The 21,748-nt window shown below is 42.8% G+C and overlaps 1 protein-coding gene across 2 annotated transcripts in view; it reads left to right on the plus strand.

Annotated features, from left to right (window-relative positions):
- Window positions 1-21,748, plus strand: part of LOC131944488 (uncharacterized) — a 49,594-nt gene that overhangs the window by 22,803 nt on the left and 5,043 nt on the right. The window contains exon 2 of one of the 2 annotated variants that reach the window (XM_059305154.1): window positions 21,490-21,621. In XM_059305154.1, the coding sequence (XP_059161137.1) occupies window positions 21,490-21,621 (132 nt within the window). The remainder of the gene's footprint in view (window positions 1-21,489; window positions 21,622-21,748) is intronic. The other variant, XM_059305155.1, reaches the window with a different exon arrangement.

The raw sequence follows: 21,748 nt of genomic DNA on the forward strand, positions 1-21,748 counted from the left end.
AGTTTTATCAGAGTTGTTGTTTATAGAAACCAATTCCAGAGTTATCTTTAAAGGGATTGCGTGTGGGTGCTTTGGTCTAGTGGTCCAGTTGTCAGACTTGTAGGGTTGTGCTGGGGTTGCCGTATTTGGCAGAAAAGCCTGTCGTGGTTGTTAGACTAGCATAGTTGTGATAGGGTTGTCTCTATAGTTCTACCAGAAAATTTTAAAACCTTCTGCTACAGATATGGGTCATGGTGTCTTTGGTGTCTCAGATGTTCAAAGTGTTGTCTCTCCCCCCCCCCCCCCCCAGCAGGTAGAAGGTTGTCCCGCCCCACCCCGGGGGTAGAAGGTTGTCCCGCCTCACCCCGGGGGTAGAAGGATGTCCCGCCCCACCCCGGGGGTAGAAGGATGTCCCGCCCCACCACGGGGGTAGAAGGTTGTCCCGCCCCACCACGGGGGTAGAAGGTTGTCCCGCCTCACCCCGGGGGTAGAAGGTTGTCCCGCCCCACCCCGGGGGTAGAAGGTTGTCCCGCCCCACCCCGGGGGTAGAAGGTTGTCCCGCCTCACCCCGGGGGTAGAAGGTTGTCCCGCCCCACCCCGGGGGTAGAAGGTTGTCCCGCCTCACCCCGGGGGTAGAAGGTTGTCCCGCCCCACCCCGGGGGTAGAAGGTTGTCCCGCCCCACCACGGGGGTAGAAGGTTGTCCCGCCCCACCCCGGGTGTAGAAGGTTGTCCCGCCCCACCCCGGGGGTAGAAGGTTGTCCCATCCCACCCCAGGGGTTGTCCCGCCCCGCCCCGGGGGTAGAATGTTGTCCCGCCCCACCCCGGGGGTAGAAGGTTGTCCCGCCCCACCCCGGGTGTAGAAGGCTGTCCCGCCCCACCCAGGCGGTTAGAAGGTTGTCCTATCCCACCCCAGGGGTTGTCCCGCCCCGCCCCGGGGGTAGAATGTTGTCCCGCCCCACCCCGGGGGTAGAATGTTGTCCCGCCCCGCCCCGGGGGTAGAATGTTGTCCCGCCCCACCCCGGGTGTAGACGGTTGTCCCGCTCCACCCCGGGGGTAGAAGGTTGTCCCGCCTCACCCCGGGGGTAGAAGGTTTTCCCATCCCACCCCGGGGGTAGAAGGTTGTCCCGATAAGTGTGTGTTCACGTCCCATCGTTCAAGCGTGTTTGTTGACACACCGCCCCGCCGATACAGTGCAGTGGAATCGATTTTAAACTTGCCGATACCGCCGAGGTTAAAAACGCAGAGGGTGCCCGATACTGCTTGTGGTATCGATCCTAAAAGCAACAACTGCCCCACCCACACCACTTGTCCACTCAATGTTACTGGGCGTGGTTTATGTAGTGGGGGGGGGGTGATGGTTGCAATGACAGGTCATGTGATTCTTGTAAAGTCCAACATAAATAATTATATTCTTTGGATCAAAGGTCAAGTTTAAAAAGTACAGGTAATGACGTCACTTCCGGTGTCTGCATCTATTTGAGTTTAGAGCATCTTCTGCTGTGGATCCACTTCCGGTGTCTGCATCTATTTGAGTTTAGAGCATCTTCTGCTGTGGATCCACTTCCGGTGTCTGCATCTATTTGAGTTTAGAGCATCTTCTGCTGTGGATCCACTTCCGGTGTCTGCATCTATTTGAGTTTAGAGCATCTTCTGCTGTGGATCCACTTCCGGTGTCTGCATCTATTTGAGTTTAGAGCATCTTCTGCTGTGGATCCACTTCCGGTGTCTGCATCTATTTGAGTTTAGAGCATCTTCTGCTGTGGATCCACTTCCGGTGTCTGCATCTATTTGAGTTTAGAGCATCTTCTGCTGTGGATCCACTTCCGGTGTCTGCATCTATTTGAGTTTAGAGCATCTTCTGCTGTGGATCCACTTCCGGTGTCTGCATCTATTTGAGTTTAGAGCATCTTCTGCTGTGGATCCACTTCCGGTGTCTGCATCTATTTGAGTTTAGAGCATCTTCTGCTGTGGATCCACTTCCGGTGTCTGCATCTATTTGAGTTTAGAGCATCTTCTGCTGTGGATCGATTTCTTTTGATTTCGTGTCATTCGTGTCAGAAATCAATCGGTGACTCGTACACAAGTCTTTTGTGATCTATGGGAACGTCAAAGTTTAAACGGTACTTTCGTGTCAACGTACTTTTAAAGTATGGGTACTTTCAGGGTACTTTCGTGTCAGGGTACTTTTGTGTCAGGGTACTTTCATAATTTCATAATACGTTTTGTGTTATGTGTACTCTAAAAGTAACTTTAGCTTTAGTATGCTTTCAATGTTCAAGTTCTTTTAGTGTAGGTTTATTGTACAGGCGGTGTAATAAGTGTACAGTGTATTAGTGTATAATCTCATGGCCACGATTTAAACTAATAGCCAACTGCCATCTTGTCGGTGCCAACTGCCATCATATCTTTGCCAACTGCCATCATATCTTTGCCAACTGCCATCATGTCTGTGCCAACTGCCATCATGTATGTGCCAACTGCCATCATGTCTGTACCAACTGCCATCATGTCTGTGCCAACTGCCATCATGTCTGTGCCAACTGCCATCTTGTCTATCAACTGCCATCTTGTCTACAAACTGCCATCATGTCTGTGCCAACTGCCATCTTGTCTATTAACTGCCATCATGTCTGTGCCAACTGCCATCTTGTCTGTGCCAACTGCCATTATGTCAGTGCCAACTGCCATCATGTCAGTGCCAACTGCCATCATGTATGTGCCAGTCTCCCTATCAACACACCATCGATCTCTACTACATGCACGTAGATGTGTCTGATCGATATTTTTTTAATCAGTAAATTGAGTTTGTGAGAGCTGGAAGTGTGTGATGGGCGGTGGGGGTGGGGGAGCGGGGGGACGGGCTAAAATCAACAAATTGAGGTCACGTGAAGCTAATGAAGACGTTCCTTGCGGCCACTAGAGGGACGGGCCTGGCCAAATTAAACAAGATGTTTCCCCTCCCGTTTTTATCCTTAGAAGCCGTTTTTGTCTATCCGTGTCGTTTTTATCCCGCAAAACAGGTTTTTTTTCATACAGATCTCATTTTTTTATATAGATCTCAATCTTCTATTTTTTTTTCCATATAGATCCCATATAGATTCTATTTTCTTGAAAACTTTCCTCTTAATTTCATAACACAATATCTACACATTTTCTAGGAACTGTTTTATTAGAAACTACTTTGTTGGGAACTGTATTATTTTAAAACTTCTATTGAAAATAAAACTTGATGTTTAGATAACTGAATCATGTTTACTTGCACATCATCAGGTTGTTGGGATAGGATAGTGCGTTGGTTTGAAGTCTTGTGAACCACAACCCACCTTACATAACTTACCTGATATAAGCAAACAACTTTAAAATACCCATTTCACAGAGCTTTTTCAACACCCCCCCGCCCCCCTCACACCTTCCCCCGCCCCCCTCACACCTTCCCCCGCCCCCCTCACACCTTCCCCCGCCCCCCTCAAACCCCCCCCCCCCCGCCCCCTCACCCCCCCCGCCCCCTCACATCACCCCCACCCCCTCACATCACCCCCCGCCCCCTCACATCACCCCCGCCCCCTCACCCCCCCGCCCCCTCACATCACCCCCACCCCCTCACATCACCCCCCGCCCCCTCACATCACCCCCGCCCCCTCACATCACCCCCCACCCCCTCACATCACCCCCACCCCCTCACATCACCCCCACCCCCTCACATCACCCCCACCCCCTCACATCACCCCTCGCCCCCTCACATCACCCCCGCCCCCTCACATCACCCCCCACCCCCCTCACATCACCCCCCGCCCCCTCACATCACCCCCGCCCCCTCACATCACCCCGCCCCCTCACATCACCCCCCCCCCCGCCCCCTCACATCACCCTTACCGATCTGTTTTGTCGAGAGCCTGTCAGCACCAACTTAAAATTGCCAGCCCTTGAACACTTTATTTGCCTCACCCCCCCCCCCCCCCACCCGTAGCAGCCCTCCCCCTCCCCCTCCCCCTCCTTCTCCCCCATGCATTTCCTGTCTCTGACTTTTATTTTATTTATGTCTGAAACAGGACTACATTGACAGTGGTCCACATTAACAAAGGTGTCCACTAGTGGCCCACTAGAACCACCGTATGCTTTTTCTAAGTTCAACATTTACATATAGTTAATTGAATTTTCAACGTTCGTGAACTAATTGAATATTCATACATAGGTCAATACATAGGATCATTTTTTTTCGCAGTGTCAACACTAACTATAACTCTGTATACTAGACTAGACAATATCTCACGTCATTTATTTATACATTATATTAACATTTTTATTTTATGTTAAAACTAATTATCTCTATTGTTCTAAATTTAGTGAATACAATAGAACCCACTGTGCTAAATTAGACAAAGGCCCTAATCGCTAATTAGATTAAAATGAAAGAAACCGTAAAATTGTGTAACGGAGTTGATGAAAGAAGTTGCCTTTACTGGACGACGAACAATTCCTTTGCTGCCAATATCAGCAGACCTTGGCACCGGGTGACCCCGGGTCAGACCCACAACCGGGCGACCCCGGGTCAGACGCACAACCGGGTAACCCCGGGTCAGACTCACGATTGGGTCGTCATCTAAACTTCACGAGACAGCCGAGCCATTCGATTGGTTGATTTGATTTCACGCTTCCCTGCGCATGCGTGTCGGGGGCGAAATTTGATGGCCAACCGCACGCAACAGTCAGGCTCCAGCAAGGGGGGGGGGGGGGGGGGGGGGGTAAGGGGGATTAGTCGCGTTTTTGGTCGCCATATTCCAAAGCAAACTAAACTGAAATGCTAGTTGTAACAACATGAATTCTTTGTTGTTATTGTGGGTTCTTCAATATACTCATACGAGCAACAGTAGTTGTGAAACAATAACTTTATTTACACTTTGTACAGAGAATTAATAGATCCATAGTAAATCCATGGTCACAACTGGTATAAGTACAATCACAGTCAAGAAACAAAGTGTCGTAGTAACATCCTACATTCACAGCCACAGTCCTCAGGTTCAAGTTCTAGCACACAACACCCGTTCACCTTTTTGCTCTCCCTTTTATTCACTACTTTCTCTCCCCTTACGTCAATGAGCGATCTCACCCAAAACATGGAAAAACACATGACGATCGCTCAGACAGTCCTTCCGCTAGCCAGGTACTCTTCATTCATGCAAAACACAATATAATAAAGATACATAATAATACAGTCTGTGACACGTCCCCCCTTCGAATAAAATTTTGTGTAACAAAATTTATAAATACAATATTAGTAGGGCAGGATCATGTGCCAGACAACAAAATTTATAAATACAGTATTGGTAGGGCAGGATCATGTGCCAGACAACAAAAAATTGTGTACAACTCAAAGTAGAGTAAAATATATTCATTTTAGACTAAGCACTTGTAGTCATAAATTTATAGTGCATACAAATACAACAGTATGTAGTGACTATATCAGTGATAATTAAAATATGTCAGTGTTTTGAACAAAAACTTTAAATGTACAAGCATTATATTTAATATTTAATGCATCAATATACATTCACATAGGAGGAAAAAATATTTCAATTACCCAATAACTGTAGTATAAACAAGACAAATGAGTGTAATAAATTACCAAACGAGTCTGGTACATGACCTTATTACCAAACATAATACATAGTTGAAATTATCAAAGACTTAATTCAACTCATAATTTAAATAACTATATCCTATGTAGTAAAAAAACTTCCTTATCATCAAGGTATGTTATTACCACGCATGAGTAATATACTTTGTTGTCTCCCCTAGTCGACCCATTTCAGTCATATCTAGGTCACAACACAACATTCTTGCCTTTCACAGGTATCGACTGATACAATTCATCATTGAGACTTCCGTCTTATTGTTATGCGGAATAAATAGTCTCTAACTTTTACTTGATTTACTTTATTCACTGTTAATTAATAGTATAGAATAGGTTTAACATAATACAGTTTTCATTCTTTTGAAATATTACACAATTTATATAATTTATATTTACTGATACAAATTGTTTGATATTTATATATTACAGTTACAGACTGTATAATATTAATAAACTGTCAATTGATAATTTAATCTTAGCATCCTCTATAGCATGAGTAATCGTTCTCGTGCAGTTGACAATGACCTGTATGCCATCTCTCCCTCAAATTGTAGCTTTTAGCTGTGCTACCATAATCATTTCCTAGATTTCGTGTAACTTGTGTTACTTCATTTGTTTTAATATTCTCCTCTGGTTTCTGAACAACGTCAGTAGTTATCTTGCTTTGTGTACGTTCGTTTGGTTCATCAACCAACTTAATATAAATATTATGGCATTGCTTTGGCCTCTCATAATATGTGTTGCGTCGGTAACTTCCATTAGTATACCTATTCACACTTTTGTTATTCTGATTTGAACTTGATACATTATTCCTTAAATTACTGTATTTCTCACATGACTTTCTGTGTACATAATTGTTTCTTCTCTGATTTGCCAACCTATGCCAACATTGATTTTGGTAATGACCTGTTTTTCCGCAGTAAAAACATCTAGATTTTGGCTTCTTATAAACATGGTGACTGTATTCATAGTTTGCTAAATTTCTTTTTCTTTCATTCTGTGCATTAATGACATTAATGACATTCTTATTAACATGTTGACTGTATTCATAGTTTGCTAAATTTCTTTTACTTTCATTCTGTGCATCAATGACATTGTAGTTTCTAGTTACTGTTTCATCTTTCTTAACTTCCTTGTGCTTCTTTATTGATTCTAATTCACACATAAATTTCTGTGTTAATTTCTCCATTTCTTTGTTAAATTTATTCTTGAGTTCTAATATATCTTCTTTATAGTTTGACTCCAGATTTCTAAGTAACTCCTCAATAGGTACGTTCTCTTCATTGTGGCTTATTAAGTTCACTGATTCATTAATCATCATTAGTTTATCATGATTCCTGCCATTCTCCGATGGACTTATTAAATCATCACTGCCATTGCCTGATGGGCTTATTAAATCATTTTGACTACCATTCTCTGATGGACTTGTTTCTTGTTGACTGCCATTCTCTGATGGACTTATTTCTTGTTTACTGCCATTCTCTGATGGACTTGTTTCTTGTTTACTGCCATTCTCTGATGGACTTGTTTCTTGTTTACTGCCATTCTCTGATGGACTTGTTCCTTGTTTACTGCCATTCTTTGATGGACTTACGATACAACTTTCAATAATATTCTCGTGTACCTGCGTTTGAGTCAATAAAGAGTCAATCTTAAGACATTCTAATGTATCTGTCACCTTTAAATCATTATTAACTTCAACCTCTGTTTTATCCTTGGGTTTCAATTCTTCCTGGACTATGTTACTTTGTTCTTCATTCCAAAGGTTGCCAATATTTACTTCTTCAAGTTCTGCCTGTTGACTTTCTAATTTTGGTTCATATGTGTCTGTTATAGCTTTCATTTCTAATAGTTCTTGTTCATATGCTAGTTCATGTAGGCCAACTTGTTTTTCCAAAGTTTCAGCCCTTTTATCTGCTCTCTGTTTTCTGTTTCTTTTTTTCCGCTTTCCTTTTGATTGTACAGTCTCCTCTACTTTATCTCCATCTGACATTTCTTCTTCTTTTTGCACCTCTGTAATAGCTCTTGATCTATTACGCACTATTTCTGTCTCACCATCTAATTCTCTTATTACTTTTCCATGAGCTAGTCTGGGTTGTTCATTTTCTTCGTCCCATGCTTCTAATGCTTTTTCTATGTCTCGGTCAAATCGAGTGTTTGCCCAGGCTATCTGCTTCTTCATCTTCTTAATGCCTTGCGCCCTCGCTAGTGCTAGATATTCTTCAAAACATAACATTTTGATATATTTTCTATGACATAAAATATAAATTCATTAGTTGACAATAGATAAATGTTAATTAATTTACAATACCCTTTCTTGTATTCTGGCTTTGTTCAGTTGATTAGAGACATCTAGTAATCCAAGAAAAGTTCATAGTACATATATAGTACAAAAATAGTTCACTTTGTTGATTCCAAAAAGTTGAAAAAATTCAAAATAGTTCTAGTAGCCTGTTACAGAGTAGAAATTTGTCCAGTTTTAGATAAGACATCTTTAGGAACAGTTTAGGAACAGTTACAAAAATAAACTTGATCTGCTAAATCCAAACAGTAGAAAAGAAACACTAAGACTTGATCGGCTAAATCCAAACAGAAAAAACACACAGACGATATTTACTCGACATTGGTGAGACAATATCGAAATAAGGTGATAAAAATTATCACGTTGATGACTTGACTTGAACAAGACGTCTGACTTGACTACAGCAACCCTTCTGACTTGAGTGTAGATAGATGACTTTCAAGAACTTGACGTACTTGGTAAACAGTGGAAGACCACTTCAAAAACGTTGAAAACTGCTTACAATGATAATGTGACAATTCTTGATCACTTGTAGTAACACTGTAACTTCGTTGACGATTTTAGACTTCAATATAATTTACCAATGTAACAACATCACTTCTTCAATTGCTTCTGACAATGTAACAGTAGACGCTCACTTCTGACACCATATGTAACAACATGAATTCTTTGTTGTTATTGTGGGTTCTTCAATATACTCATACGAGCAACAGTAGTTGTGAAACAATAACTTTATTTACACTTTGTACAGAGAATTAATAGATCCATAGTAAATCCATGGTCACAACTGGTATAAGTACAATCACAGTCAAGAAACAAAGTGTCGTAGTAACATCCTACATTCACAGCCACAGTCCTCAGGTTCAAGTTCTAGCACACAACACCCGTTCACCTTTTTGCTCTCCCTTTTATTCACTACTTTCTCTCCCCTTACGTCAATGAGCGATCTCACCCAAAACATGGAAAAACACATGACGATCGCTCAGACAGTCCTTCCGCTAGCCAGGTACTCTTCATTCATGCAAAACACAATATAATAAAGATACATAATAATACAGTCTGTGACACTAGTGAACCCAAACTACTTCTAACACTAGACTTTATAAAATCTGAATTGTAAGCCAAGAATTACCGTCTTCACTGAATACAAATAGTAAGGTAACATGGACTTCAAACGACAGAAAACAATCGTACATGTAGTAACAGACGTATGTCATGCTGATGCGAAAGTTGAGTCACGTAGAAAACAATCGTACATGTAGTAACAGACGTATGTCATGCTGATGCGAAAGTTGAGTCACGTACTTTTAAATTGACTTCTAACTATAAAACACTAGACGTCTAGATCTAGATGCTTGTATATCATTGTACTTTGAGGGTTAGGCATATAAAGCTGTAACAGTGAATCACATGATCCCCAAATACAGCAATGAAAACAATGTAACCATTGAGTTATGTTAGGTAAAACCCAGGTTAAGTTGTCCTATGTATGTTCAAACAATTTGGCAGATTTTATGAACGGCGTCCTATAGGAGGAGGGGGTAACTCTTGGAGTACACGTTTCTTGAAATAGAAGCTCTAAAAGTGCTCATGTTTAGAGAGCGGAACTTGCATGGTAGCCCTTCACACAGTTGGCGGCCATCTTGTGGCCAGGTTTTCTTGCTTTTTACATGTGCCAATCTGGTTATTTTACAACCAAATACAATTTTCTAATAAAAGTGTAAATAAAATAGTTTCTTTAGGTTTCTACTTAATGTCTAGAAAATATCTTTTTTAAATTGATTTGGTCCCTTTTGATATTCATCATGGTTTGTAATGGGAAAAATATACATCTTTAACTCGAGTCACCAGTGAGTCATCTATGTCACAACTAAATCTACACTGTCACCGTTTAATCATGCCAGACACCATTTTATTGTTTTAAAAAGTATTGGACCCTTTTCGAACTTGACGGTCCATGGGGCAAGTGTGACCACTACATTATACCGGTCACCATTAAAACATACAGATCACCCTTAAATCGAGCCCACCAGTTACTTATCGACCACTCACCCCGTGATACCCGCCCCTCTGATCTAAACCTACATTTGTTTCTCAACTATTTTCACCGGAAATAATAATAACGAAACCGGAAATAGGTCGGACGACGCCGGAGATAAGAACGAGCAGCGAAGCGGAAACTCTGATGGGCTTGTTCAGCGATGCGAGGCGCAAGGATGAGACGTGATATCATTCTGTTTGGTCCCAGTTTTTTATCGTCCATTCTGTTTGGGTCCAGTTTTTTATCGTCCATTCTGTTTGGGTCCAGTTTTTTATCGTCCATTCTGTTTGGGTTCAGTTTTTTATCTTCCATTTTGTTTGGGTCCAGTTTTTTATCGTCCATTCTGTTTGGTCCCAGTTTTTTATCGTCCATTCTGTTTGGGTCCAGTTTTTTATCGTCCATTTTGTTTGGGTCCAGTTTTTTATCGTCCATTCTGTTTGGGTCCAGTTTTTTATCGTCCATTCTATTTGGGTCCAGTTTTTTATCGTCCATTTTGTTTGGGTCCAGTTTTTTATCGTCCATTCTGTTTGGTCCCAGTTTTTTATCGTCCATTCTGTTTGGGTCCAGTTTTTTATCGTCCATTCTGTTTGGGTCCAGTTTTTTATCGTCCATTCTGTTTGGGTCCAGTTTTTTGTCGTCCATTCTGTTTGGGTCCAGTTTTTTATCGTCCATTCTGTTTGGGTCCAGTTTTTTATCTTCCATTCTGTTTGGGGCCAGTTTTTTATCGTCCATTCTGTTTAGGTCCAGTTTTTTATCGTCCATTCTGTTTGGGTCCAGTTTTTTATCGTCCATTCTGTTTGGGTCCAGTTTTTTATCGTCCATTCTGTTTAGGCCCAGTTTTTTATCGTCCATATTGTTTAGGCCCAGTTTTTTATCGTCCATTCTGTTTGGGTCCAGTTTTTATCGTCCATTCTGTTTGGGTCCAGTTTTTTATCGTCCATTCTGTTTGGGTCCAGTTTTTTATCGTCCATTCTGTTTGGGTCCAGTTTTTTATCGTCCATTTTGTTTGGGTCCAGTTTTTTATCGTCCATTCTGTTTGGGTCCAGTTTTTTATCGTCCGTTCTGTTTGGGTCCAGTTTTTTATCGTCCATTCTGTTTGGGTCCAGTTTTTTATCTTCCATTCTGTTTGGGTCCAGTTTTTTATCGTCCATTCTGTTTGGGTCCAGTTTTTTATCGTCCATTCTGTTTGGGTCCAGTTTTTTATCGTCCATTCTGTTTGGGTCCAGTTTTTTTTATCGTCCATTCTGTTTGGGCCCAGTTTTTTATCGTCCATTCTGTTTGGATCCAGTTTTTTATCGTCTATTCTGTTTAGGCCCAGTTTTTTATCGTCAATTCTGTTTGGGTCCAGTTTTTTATCGTCCATTCTGTTTGGGTCCAGTTTTTTATCGTCCATTCTGTTTGGATCCAGTTTTTTATCGTCTATTCTGTTTAGGCCCAGTTTTTTATCTTCATTTCTGTTTGGGTCCAGTTTTTTATCGTCCATTCTGTTTGGGTCCAGATTTTTATCGTCTATTCTGTTTAGGCCCAGTTTTTTATCTTCATTTCTGTTTGGGTCCAGTTTTTTATCGTCCATTCTGTTTGGGTCCAGATTTTTATCGTCTATTCTGTTTAGGTCCAGTTTTTTATCGTCTATTCTGTTTAGGCCCAGTTTTTTATCGTCCATTTTGTTTGGGTCCAGTTTTTTATCGTCCATTCTGTTTGGGTCCAGTTTTTTATCGTCCGTTCTGTTTGGATCCAGTTTTTTATCGTCCATTCTGTTTGGGTCTAGTTTTTTATCGTCCGTTCTGTTTGGGTCCAGTTTTTTATCGTCCATTCTGTTTGGGTCCAGTTTTTTATCTTCCATTCTGTTTGGGTCCAGTTTTTTATCGTCCATTCTGTTTGGGACCAGTTTTTTTATCGTCCATTCTGTTTGGGTCCAGTTTTTTATCTTCCATTCTGTTTGGGTCCAGTTTTTTATCGTCCATTCTGTTTGGGACCAGTTTTTTTTTATCGTCCATTCTGTTTGGGACCAGTTTTTTATCTTCCATTCTGTTTGGGTCCAGTTTTTTATCGTCCATTCTGTTTGGGACCAGTTTTTTTTATCGTCCATTCTGTTGGAAAAGATTATTTTTTGTGACGGCACCAATATTAAGTGGCAGACTTGTGAAAACTAAGCACAGAGAATTTTTTCTATATAATTTAGCGCGCCACTAAAATAAATCACAAGAGTTTGGCTAGAGTGAAGTATCGCTCCAATTATTGCACGCGACAGATCTAGGGGCAGTGCGCCATCTAACCTGAGTTCACCATCTACATGTGTTTAAACTTTTGGGCTGTTTATACAGAAAAGCTTCAGGGTCAGTGGTTTAGAGTCATTTCTCCTAAAACAAATGTATTGTTCACCCCAAAAAAAAACGGCAAAGTTAAGAAAATTTTGAATAAGCTTTAATGCTTTGGCAAATATTATAAATTTTCATTAATTCAAACTATTTAATTATATAATTTTTGAGCGGACATTTTTTGTGCTGTCTTTAAAGACGAAAGCTAATAAAGTTTGAAGTATATTCGCTGCCTTCGACGTTTGTCAAATTGAGTTACAAGAGTTGCCACCAACCCACAGACAGACATTGTGAATTAAACAAAAGCTTTAAAAAACCTTACTCCCCATTGGCTGTTCTTAAAGGTCAAGGGAGAGAGATCACGTGGTGTATGAAATGAAGTTGGTCTTTACATTAGAGGCGTCCTGCTCTAACTTGGTGTCATTACATGTCTAACTTGGCGTCATTACACGTCTAACTTGGCGTCATTACACGTCTAACTTGGCGTCATTACACGTCTGACTTTGAGTCATTACACTTCTAACTTGGCGTCATTACATGTCTAACTTGGCGTCATTACACGTCTAACTTGGCGTCATTACACGTCTAACTTGGCGTCATTACACGTCTAACTTGCGTCATTACACGTCTAACTTGGCGTCATTATACGTCTAACTTGGCGTCATTACACGTCTAACTTGGCGTCATTACACGTCTGACTTTGAGTCATTACACTTCTAACTTAGCGTTATTACACGTCTGACTTGGCGTCATTACACGTCTAACTTGGCGTCATTACACGTCTAACTTGGCGTCATTACACGTCTAACTTGGCGTCATTACACGTCTAACTTGCGTCATTACACGTCTAACTTGGCGTCATTATACGTCTAACTTGGCGTCATTACACGTCTAACTTGGCGTCATTACACGTCTAACTTGGCGTCATTACACGTCTTACTTGGCGTCATTACACGTCTGACTTTGAGTCATTACACGTCTAACTTGGCGTCATCACACGTCTAACTTGGAGTCATTCTATACTTAAGCTCACACTATACGACTATAGTGATTTATATCGGCCTACATGAATTTAGTGATTTATATCGGCCTATAGGACTAGTGATTTATAACGGCCTGTAGGACTAGTGATTTATATCAGCCTATAGGACTAGTGATTTATAACGGCCTGTAGGACTAATGATTTATATCAGCCTATAGGACTAGTGATTTATATCGGCCTGTAGGACTAGTGATTTATATCGGCCTATAGGACTAGTGATTTATATCGGCCTATAGGACTAGTGATTTATATCGGTCTATAGGACTAGTGATTTATATCGGCCTATAGGACTAGTGATTTATATCGGCCTGTAGGACTACTGATTTATATCGTCCTATAGGACTAGTGATTTATATCGGCCTATAGGACTAGTGATTTATATCGGCCTATAAGATTAACTATATCAGCCTTTAGGACAAATGAAATTCGTGTACGCCTAATGACCCATGATGTGACTTTGACTTGAACCAAACGTCTGATGACCCATGATGTGACTTTGACTTGAACCAAACGCCTGATGACCCATGATGTGACTTTGACCTAAACCAAACGTCTGATGACCCATAATGTGACTTTGACCTAAACCAAACGTCTGATGACCCATGATGTGACTTTGACCTAAACCAAACGTCTGATGACCCATGATGTGACTTTGACCTAAACCAAACGTCTGATGACCCATAATGTGACTTTGACCTAAACCAAACGTCTGATGACCCATGATGTGACTTTGACCTATACCAAACGTCTGATGACCCGTGATGTGACTTTGACCTAAACCAAACGTCTGATGACCCATGATGTGACTTTGACCTAAACCAAACGTCTGATGACCCATGATGTGACTTTGACCTAAACCAAACGTCTGATGACCCATAATGTGACTTTGACCTAAACCAAACGTCTGATGACCCATGATTTGACTTTGACCTAAACCAAACGTCTGATGACCCATGATGTGACTTTGACCTAAACCAAACGTCTGATGACCCATAATGTGACTTTGACCTAAACCAAACGTCTGATGACCCATGATGTGACTTTGACCTAAACCAAACGTCTGATGACCCATGATGTGACTTTGACCTAAACCAAACGTCTGATGACCCATAATGTGACTTTGACCTAAACCAAACGTCTGATGACCCATGATGTGACTTTGACCTAAACCAAACGTCTGATGACCCATGATGTGACTGACCTAAGCCAAACGTCTGATGACCCATGATGTGACTTTGACCTAAACCAAACGTCTGATGACCCGTGATGTGACTTTGACCTAAACCAAACGTCTGATGACCCATAATGTGACTTTGACCTAAACCAAACGTCTGATGACCCATAATGTGACTTTGACCTAAACCAAACGTCCAGTCACGTCCAGTTATCGCAGACAATGAGAGGCGACTGGCGCCATCGCAGGTCTCTGTTCTTTGTTTAGAGCAATTTGCTGTCAATAGAATTCTATTCTCATGCAAATTTATGCCCGACTAATACAGACCTAATCGAATGGTCTCAAGGTCATTTCCCCTATCTCTGTCACGGGGAAGGTCACGTGGACATCCAGAAAAGCCCTAATCCCCCTTCCCCCCCCCGTCCGGTTAAGCCAGGCCCCGCTCTCTCCGCCCCAAATCGAGATGGCCCAAGGTCCGGGCACGGGTAGGGGATTACCAGACATTAATGTGGTCAAACGTCCACTCCCAGCTTCTCGTGTTCTCCAGCTCTCCCCTCCATTTCTGTCCTCCCCTCTCTGTCCTCCCCTCCATTTCTCTGACCTCCCCTCCATTTCTCTGTCCTCCCCTCCATTTCTCTGTCCTCCCCTCCATTTCTCTGTCCTCCCCTCTCTGTCCTCCCCTCTGTCCTCCCCTATGTCCTCCCCTCTGCCCTCCCTTCCATTTCTCTGTCCTCCCCTCCATTTCTCTGTCCTCCCCTCCATTTCTCTGTCCTCCCCTCTCTGTCCTCCCCTCTGTCCTCCCCTATGTCCTCCCCTCTGCCCTCCCTTCCATTTCTCTGTCCTCCCCTCCATTTCTCTGTCTTCCCCATCCATGACTCTGCCCCCCCCCCCATACCCCCACACAACACACAAAATCCACCACACACAAGCAACCACTTTATCAATCGAATGCTTTAGTCAACAAGTCAATCGGACGATCAATAAATCAACCAACCGATCAGAAAATCAATCACTCAATCAACCGATCAGAAAATCCGGATCTGTAAAAAATAATTTCTTCCTGCCTTATTCTCTTCTGAACAGTTGGTTAGGCAAGAATAATTTTCCATAACATACAGCAACATATAGCACATTTGTCTATAATAATAGTTTCGTTATTTTGTCTGTCGGTCTGTCGGGAACCCTGTAGAGAAAACACAAGGAAAGTAAAAATAAAAATTTTTCACGAAACTTCCCACTACCGTGACGTCACATGGAACATATAAGAAATTCGCAAAGCGAAACGAAATATGTACAGTTCTAAATACGGAAACGCTCACACAATAAAATGACGTCATTGATTCTAGGGTAAACAGAAATAAAATTCCAATGCCGAAAAAATACACAATAATAATGAAGTAATCCGTACTTGATAATACAGACAATACCATTACCGCATAATTTGTCTCATCTTAAGAGCGGTCTGCATGTAGAGTTTCTTTCAGGCATCCCTTTTGGTACAATATAAATTGATATAGAAAATATATACTTTTAACAGTGTCAGCCCCTTTTCCCTCCCCAAAGAATTTAGTCCGCCCCCACCCCCACGCCCCCCCCCCGAAAAAAATAATTTCAAAAGCCCCCGCCCCTATACACACACACATCGAGATAAAAAGTCTGAAAGAAACACAACTGCATGATTGAAGTTTAGCGGCCAAAAGTAGGAAACGGGTCTAGATTATAGAAGTAGGGTCTACCTTTAGTCAGTATTATCTACAAATACTATCAGTGCTTCTTTCATATATTTTCTCCCCCCCCCCCCCCAGGGCACTTGAAATTGACGGGGGGGGGGTATATGGACATCTACCGATTGCCCACACTGTCCGAATTAAAAACAAATGTTTTGTTTTGTTGTTGTTGTTTTTTTTTTCAAATAAAAAACTCGACGATTTTGATATCCATGGAGCTAGCGATGTGCCAATCAATTATTGAAACTAATGACAGGATCGCCAGGTGAAACTGGGCAGGACCCGCTGTGGGATGCTGTGTACCCGCCATTAAGAGATGGTATCAAAGCGACTAGTCCGCACTCAGTATCAGCTGGTTCATTTGATATTCTTGTCTGCATTCTGTACAGCAATCACTCGATGGGGAAATCCACTGAACACTAATTATACACGGGAAGGGGGGTGGGGGCGGTGACTCAATCTACGTGTATATTTTTTATTAAATTTGTAAAAAAAAAAAATGTGTGTTTTGTTTTAGTACAACACGTACAGTTTTGTAGAAACGTGTCAGTGGCAGATTAGAGTAAAGATTTCAGCTACACTAACACCATTCTAGCCTGTGGCCCAAGTCTCGTCTATGTTTCCCAAGTCTCGTCTATGTTGCCCAAGTCTCGTCCCAAGTCTCGTCTATGTAGCCCAAGTCTCGTCTATGTTGCCCAAGTCTCGTCCCAAGTCTCGTCTATGTAACCAAAGTCTCGTCTATGTAGCCAAAGTCTCGTCTATGTTGCCCAAGTCTCGTCTTTGTAGCCCAAGTCTCGTCTATGTAGCCAAATTCTCGTCTATGTTGCCCAAGTCTCTTCTATGTAGCCAAATTCTCGTCCATTCTTCTTCTTCTTCGTTCTTAATTATTAGTGTTGAAGGGGATCGAGATTTATCTGCCAGTGGGTTTGAACTCGAGTCTTTGTTCGAATTTATCAACCATGAGCTTTTTGCCGACTCGACCACGCCTCCAACACAATTAAGCGTTACGTGTCAACTGGTTATGCGCCATTGAGGCCATTGACTCCGATTTCAGCCTGCTTTTCTTTTTGGATATGCGTCCATAGCCTTTGTCCAACCAAGAACAAACTACAAGGCAGCAGTTGTTTAATTTTGGAGTTGTCTCTCCTAGAAGAGTGGCTGTCCCCAGCTAACGAGCCTCATCTGCCCGGGGGTTCGCACTCGAGACTTTTTGGTTTAGCAACCATGAGCTTTACCGACTCGACCACGCCGACCCATTCTCGTCTATGTAAACTAAGTCTCTTCCCAAGTCTCGTCTACGTAGCCCAAGTCTCGTCTATATAGTCCAAGTCTCGTCTATGTAGCCCAAGTCTCGTCTACGTAGCCCAAGTCTCGTCTATATAGTCCAAGTCTCGTCTATGTAGCCCAAGTCTCGTCTATGTAGCCAAAGTCTCGTCTATGCAGCCAAAGTCTCGTCTATGCAGTCTCGTTTATGTTGCCCAAGTCTCGTTCCAAGTCTCGTCTATGTAGCTCAAGTCTCGTCTGTGTAGCCCAAGTCTCGTCTATGTAGCCCAAGTCTCGTCTATGTAGCCCAAGTCTCGTCTATGTAGCCAAAGTCTCGTCTATGTTGCCCAAGTCTCGTTCAGTCTAGCTTCTGTAACTCAAGTCGAGTGATCTATGTATCTTTGTTATCATGGAATGAAATCTAATCAGATAAAATCACAGACCCACACCGACCCCCACCCCCACCCCCACCCACAGACCCCTACGCTGGCACAGACTCCGCCCCTGGCACGCCGGCGTGTGGCCCTAATTAGTCTGATTAACTCTGCTGGACATATGGTGAAACCCCGTGCCTTCCCTGGACTGCCAGTCTAGTTAATAGACATGTAGCGGGTAGCCAATGTAGACATGTAGCGGGTAGCTAATGTAGACATGTAGCGGGTAGCCAATGTAGACATGTAGCAGGTAGCCAATGTAGACATGTAGCGGGTAGCCTATGTGGACATGTAGCGGGTAGCCAATGTAGACATGTAGCGGGTAGCCAATGTAGACATGTAGCGGGTAGCTAATGTAGACATGTAGCGGGTAGCCAATGTAGACATGTAGCGGGTAGCCAATGTAGACATGTAGCGGGTAGCCAATGTAGACATGTAGCGGGTAGCCAATGTAGACATGTGGCGGGTAGCTAATGTAGACATGTAGCGGGTAGCTAATGTAGACATGTAGCGGGTAGCCTATGTAGACAGGTAGCAGGTAGCCACTGTAGACATGTAGCGGGTAGCCAATGTAGCTAATTTAACTTGTGGCATGTAGCCTATTTTAGATACGTGCGGGTAGCCAATTTTAGAAAGGTAGATGGTAGCCGATTCAAATTTAATTGGGTATTTATTATGTCACGTAGCCAGTTTAAGACACGAAATGGGTAGCAAGTTTAAGACATGTAGCTGGTAGCCAAGCTGCGACTTGTGGCGTTTGGACAATGTTTTCCATGACAAGGTCCCTAACCAAGAAATGTTTTCCATGACAAGGTCCCTATAGAAGAAATGTTTTTCATGACAAGGTCCCTATAGAAGATACGTTTTCCATGAGAAGGTCCCTAACCAAGAAATGTTTTCCATGACAAGGTCCCTATAGAAGAAATGTTTTCCATGACAAGGTCCCTATAAAAGAAATGTTTTCCATGATAAGGTCCTTAACGAAGAAATTTTTTCCATTACAAGGTCCCCCTAACGAAGAAATGTTTTCAATGACAAGGTCCCTATAGAAGAAATGTTTTCCATGACGAGGTGCCTATAGAAGATATGTTTTCCATGACAAGATTATTGAAGACATGTTTTATTAGATGGCCATTAAGACGCTATGCTCCCCATGACAAGGCAAAGAAAATAAACAAATATAAATCCCAAGTTTGTCAAAGAAATGTTTCTAAAAAAAACAGCAAATTTAAAAACTGCTTTGATAGAATGTAGGATAAAGAACGCTTTTCTTGTGGGTGTTTTTTTTGTGTCCCCTAAGACAGAGGCTGTAGAGCCAGAATATTTGTAGGACATCTAATTCTGGCTTCAGACGTTCGCATCACGTGATCACCGTGTTGACAAAGTTATGGAACTGAATAAATGCAATCTAAAGGTTGTTTGCTGACTTAAGTCACGTCCTGACCCCAGACATGACTGGGGGATCTCCCTTCCCCCCCCCCCCCCCACCCCCACAGGGGAGTCACGGCAGACAAGTCGTCTGCTGAAAGCTGATGGTCAACACGGTCGTGTTACAATAGACCGCTATGTAGCCCACAATCCACATTCAATCCACAATCCACATTCAATCCACAATCCACATTCAATCCACAATCCATATTCAATCCACAATCCACATTCAATCCACAATCCACATTCAATCCACATTCAATCCACAATCCACATTAAATCCACAATCCACATTCGATCAACAATCATGACTATTTTACTATTCATATTCAATCCACAATCATTACTATCTCACAATCCACATTCAATCCACAATGACTATTGAGAAACCCGAACTGCGTCTTCACCCCCTCCCCCTCCCTTCACCCCACCCCCTTCCCACCCCCTCCCTCGCGACAGACGACGGTGAATGGATGAATTGAATGAAATATGCAGGTCTTGATTAGATTTGGATACATGAATTGGATCTCAACGAGCGCGGATGTCTGGGGGGGGGGGGGGGGGGGGGGAGGTGAGGGGTCATTGTCTTCTGTCGGTTGGTTTTGTCAACACTATGACCTTTCAACTTTTCTTATTTATTAGCTTTTTTAACTTTCCCGAAAAAGGCATGTTCAAAATTATCTTGGATTTTTGGTGAGAATAAAAAAGATGAATAAAAAATTTTAAAAATTGTGTCAACCTTGTGCTCACATAGCTAGTTAACATCACATTCCCCAGTGGGGAAAATACAAGAACTAGTGACGAGTGTGTTAAATATTTTTAACACTTAATGATTTATACCTGTATCTCACCATTTAACTCAGTTATTTAAACATGTGAATTAAACCCCTGTATTTACCACCTGTACTTACAAGTATTTAACATGGATATTTATTTAACACCTGTCGGGCAAACGGCATTCGGGCAAGTGTCTTTCGGGAATTTGTCGTAGACCCGCTTTGAATGGACACTTGCCCGAATGCGACAAATGCCCGAATGGACACTTGCCCGAATGCGACAAACGCCCGAATGGACACTTGCCCGAATGCGACAAATGCCCGAATGGACACTTGCCCGAATGCGACAAACGCCCGAATGGACACTTGCCCGAATGGCAAGTGTCCATTCGGGAAATCGGCCTACGGGCAAACGGCATTCGGGCAAGTGTCTTTCGGGAAAACGTCCGGCTCCAGTTTAAAGCGTATTTTTGACCCGTGTATTTGACCCCTGTATTTGAACCGTTATTTAACCCGCGTATTTGACCCGTGTATTAGACCCGTGTATTTGACCCCCGTACTTAACCCCTGTATTTGACCCGTGTATTTAACCCCTGTACTTAACCCCTGTATTTGACCCCTGTATTTGACCCCGTGTATTTGACCCGTGTACTAGACCCCCGTACTTAACCCCTGTATTTGACCCCTGTATTTGACCCCTGTATTTGACCCCTGTACTTAACCCCTGTACTTAACCCCTGTACTTGACCCTTGTATTTGACCCCTGTACTTGACCCCTTTACTTAACCCCTGTACTTGAACCTTGTATTTGACCCCTGTACTTGACCCCTCTATTTGTCCCCTGTACTTAACCCCTTTACTTGACCCCTGTACTTAACCCCTGTATTTGACCCCTGTATGACCCCTGTAACTGACCCCTGTATTTGACCCCTGTATTTGACCCCTGTACTTGACCCCTTTACTTGACCCCTGTACTTAACCCCTGTACTTGACCCCAGTATGACCCCTGTATTTGACCCCTTTACTTGACCCCTGTACTTAACCCCTGTACTTGACCCCAGTATGACCCCTGTACTTGACCCCTTTACTTGACCCCTGTACTTGACCCCTGCACTTGACCCCTGCACTTGACCCCTGTATTTGACCCCTGTATTTGACCCCGTACTTGACCCCTGTACTTGACCCCTGTACTTGACCCCTGTACTTGACCCCTGTACTTGACCCCTGTACTTGACCCCTGTACTTGACCCCTGTATTTGACCCCTGTACTTGACCCCTGTACTTGATCCCTGTACTTGACCCCTGTACTTGACCCCTGTATATGACCCCTGTACTTGACCCCTGTACTTAACCCTTGTATTCTCCCCTCCAGCAGGAGCCTGTACGACAGTCTCTGTGTGCGTCACTCAGGCGTGACGGCCACTGGAAATGTCTGTGTCTGACCTTGTTGATCGTCGGATGTCTGGCCGCCATCTCATGGTGCCATCTCACCATAGCACACAAGGTAAATGGCAGATTACATGCTCATTATGGCATAGACATACAATATGGTCATATAGCATAGACATACAACATGGTCATTTAACATCCTCATACAACATGGACATATAGCATAGACATACAACATAGAC

Source organism: Physella acuta, unplaced genomic scaffold, assembly GCF_028476545.2.
Source record: "Physella acuta isolate Inbredline_101_S28 unplaced genomic scaffold, ASM2847654v3 ptg000494l, whole genome shotgun sequence".
NCBI classification, from domain to species: domain Eukaryota; kingdom Metazoa; phylum Mollusca; class Gastropoda; family Physidae; genus Physella; species Physella acuta.